This window comes from Elephas maximus, chromosome 7 (assembly GCF_024166365.1).
Source record: "Elephas maximus indicus isolate mEleMax1 chromosome 7, mEleMax1 primary haplotype, whole genome shotgun sequence".
Lineage (NCBI taxonomy): Eukaryota > Metazoa > Chordata > Mammalia > Proboscidea > Elephantidae > Elephas > Elephas maximus.
Window position 1 is genome coordinate 113,246,774 of NC_064825.1, and position 3,255 is coordinate 113,250,028.

The following is a 3,255-nucleotide window of genomic DNA, read 5'->3' on the forward strand; positions in this document are numbered from 1 at the left end:
ACCAGGGTTTCCATTCCAAACACATACATCTGGATATTAGTAAGCACATAGATATGACAGATATGGGAATGTCTGTGGCATGCTGGATATCTCCCATCTGCCCTTCCAGATCCACTCCCAATCTTTTCCATCCTGCTCTTTGCTCCAGGAGACCAATTTATAGAAATTAGATCAATTAATTTTGGCCAATGGAGGGAGGAACTAAGAGGAAAGAAACAACTGAGGTCATAGTACTTATTTCTGCATTTATTTTTCTGCTGTCTCAATGAGGGCCTTGTTTAATCCCTCATTTAATGTAATTTGTTTAATGCTCAGTTTATTAAACTTATAAACTAAGCTTAAACTAAAACTTCTATAGTTCCTACACATGTTTACTATTAATTAATTACATTTCCTTGTGAGTTTATACTATAACTTAATATTCAATACAGGAAGAGGTGGAGCTAGATAGCGAAGTAAGAAGATGCTCCCATCTACTCTCCCAGCAACTAACTCACTGAACAACAAATAAAAACAAGCACAGACTGAGACATTGGAGGCCCTGAAGAAGTGTAACGCCGGCTGATAACTCTCCTTCGCACCACATGCCAACTTCACCAGTGGTGGGACATCACAGAAAAAATCATCAATGACATTGTCACCACAAAAATCCAATGTGAATGTGTTACTGGTGAGTATTATTGCATTGACAAAACCTCCAGAATAGGTACATATAACCAAATAGATGCCCAGTCTTTTCGACGTGACCTGAGCATAAAGTAAGTGGTTGGAGATGGCCACATAGCGGTCATAAGCCATAGTGGCCAACAAGTAACACTCATTATATCCCAGTCCAGCAGAGAAGAAGAACTGAGCTACACAGCCAGCAAAGGAGATGCTTTTGTCCTCAGAGATGCAGGTCTTTAGGATCTTTGGGGTGTAGACAGAGGAATACCAGAAATCCAGGAATGACAGATTGCCAATGAAAAAATACATAGGTGTGTGGAGCCGGGAGTCATTACAGATCAATGTTATGAGCGTGGTGTTTCCCACCAGGGTCACAGAGTACACACCAAGGAACACCACAAATAGGATCAACTGCATCACAGGGTCTGTGGTGAAGCCCACCAGGATGAACTCAGTCATGGTGCGATTGCCCCTCTCCATGGCTAAAGGAGCCTCACCTAAAATGGCGTTTAATTTCCTCAACACATATTAAATGAAGGCATTCTGTATACCAGGTACATGCGTTGGGGTGAAGACTAAAGGTATTAGACTGAGGAGATCTGAGCAGGAATCCTGACTTGAGAAAATAATGGGAGTTCTCTCAGTCTCAATATATTCATTTCAGTAAAATACATTTGTAGCAGTAAAGCCATAATGCTACTGGAGTCTATTCATTTTGTTCAAAGTAAACTTTTTTGAGCCCCAGTTGCTGTTCTAGGCACAGTACTGTCCCTTATTCCTGGCTTGGGTCAGGTATACCTTAGTCTTCGACATGACATCTTTGCTTTTCAACACTTTAAAGAAGTTCTTTGCGGCAGATTTGCCCAATGCAATGTGTCTTGATTTCTTGACTCTTGCTTCCGTGGGTGTTCATTGTGGACCCAAGTAAAATGAAATCCTTGACAACATCATTCTTGTCTCCATTTGTCACGATGTGGCTTCTTGGTCCATTTGTGAGGATTTTGTCTTCTTTATGTTGAGGTACAATCTGTACTGAAGGCTGTAGTCTTTGATCTTCATCAGTAAGTGCTTCAAGTCCTCTTCACTTTCAGCAAGCAAGGTTGCATCGTCTGCATAACACAGGTTGTTAATGAGCCTTCCTCCAATCCTGATGCCCCATTCTTCTTTATACAGTCCAGCTTCTCGGATTATTTGCCCAGCATACAGATTGAATAGATATGGCGAAAGGATACAACCCTGACACACACAAACTGCCTCTTGATCTATGTACAAGTGTTTCATGAGCACAATTGTGTTCTGGAATTCCCATTTTTTGTAGTGTTATCCATAGTTTGTTATGATCCACACAGTCAAATGCCTTTGCACAGTCAATAAAACACAAGTAAACACCCTTCTGGTATTCTCTGCTTTCAGCCAGAATCCACCTGATATCAGCCATGATATCCCTGGTTCCACGTCCTTTTCTGAATCTGGCCTGAATTTCTGGCAGTTTTCTGTGGATATACCGCTGCAGCCGCTTTTGAATGATTTTCAGCAAAATTTTGCTTGCATGTGATTTTAATGATATTGTTCTATAATTTTTGCATTTTTTGGGGTCACCTTTCTTGGGAATAGGCATAAATATGGATCCCTTCCAGTTGGTTGGACAAGTAGCTGTCTTCCAAATTTCTTGGGATAGAAGAGTGAGCACTTCCAGCACTGCATCTGATAGTTTACTTAGAGTATCATTATGGCATTAGTTATGTCAAGTTCTCTATCACCCATTTTGAAAAGGAGAAAACATGCTGCAAGGTATTAGGGTCACAAGGGAAAGGCTAAAAAAGCCTCTTACGTTCATCACAGTAAAGTTAATCATCATCGAGCACACCAGGCAGCCAGGGAACCCCACACCCTCCTGCTTATGCAAAATGAATCCCAGAAATTAAGCATACAGATCTCTTGAAACAATTGGGGAAAAGGAAGAGGGCTGGGAGAATAATTTAGAGCATAAGAGAGCCATCTAATGGTTCACAGATGATACCCATCCTGCTGCTGCTGAGGCATTCTAACAGGGAACCTGAGGGGCTGAGGTATACTGCCTCCTGGGTTTCCAGGGCTAGAATAACCCTGATACCAAAGCCAGAAAAAGACACCACAAAAAAAGAAAACTACAGATCAATACCCCTTATGAACATAGATACAAAAATTCTCAACAAAATCCTAGCCAACAGATTACAGTAACATATATATATTTTTTATATATATGTAAAAAAAAAAATCATACATCGTGATCAAGTGGGAGTTGTACCAAGATTACAGGGGTGACTTAATATCAGAGAATCAATTAATATAATCCACCACATAAATAAAACAAAGGAAAAGAATCACATGATCAATCAATGCAGAGAAAGCATTCAATAAAATTCAACACGTTTTCCTGATAAAAACACTCAGCAAAATAGGAATAGAAGGGAAATTCCTCAACACAATTAAGGGCATACTTGAGAAACCAACATTCAACATCATACTCAACAAAGAAAGCGTGAGAACCATTCCTCTGGGAATGAGAACGAGACAAGGATGCTCATTATCACCATACTTATTCAACAT

At 40.2% G+C, this 3,255-nt stretch overlaps 1 protein-coding gene across 1 annotated transcript; it reads right to left on the reverse strand.

Annotated features, from left to right (window-relative positions):
- Positions 1-408: 408 nt before the first annotated feature.
- On the reverse strand, positions 409-1,146 carry LOC126080412 (olfactory receptor 1013-like). The gene has a single exon (XM_049891632.1). It carries the CDS (start codon positions 1,144-1,146, stop codon positions 409-411), a length of 738 nt encoding a protein of 245 aa, XP_049747589.1.
- Positions 1,147-3,255: the final 2,109 nt, after the last annotated feature.

Bases quoted from the DNA above. Each gene is read 5' to 3' on its own strand.
- LOC126080412 (XM_049891632.1), bottom strand. From the start codon at position 1,146: ATGGAGAGGGGCAATCGCACCATGACTGAGTTCATCCTGGTGGGCTTC.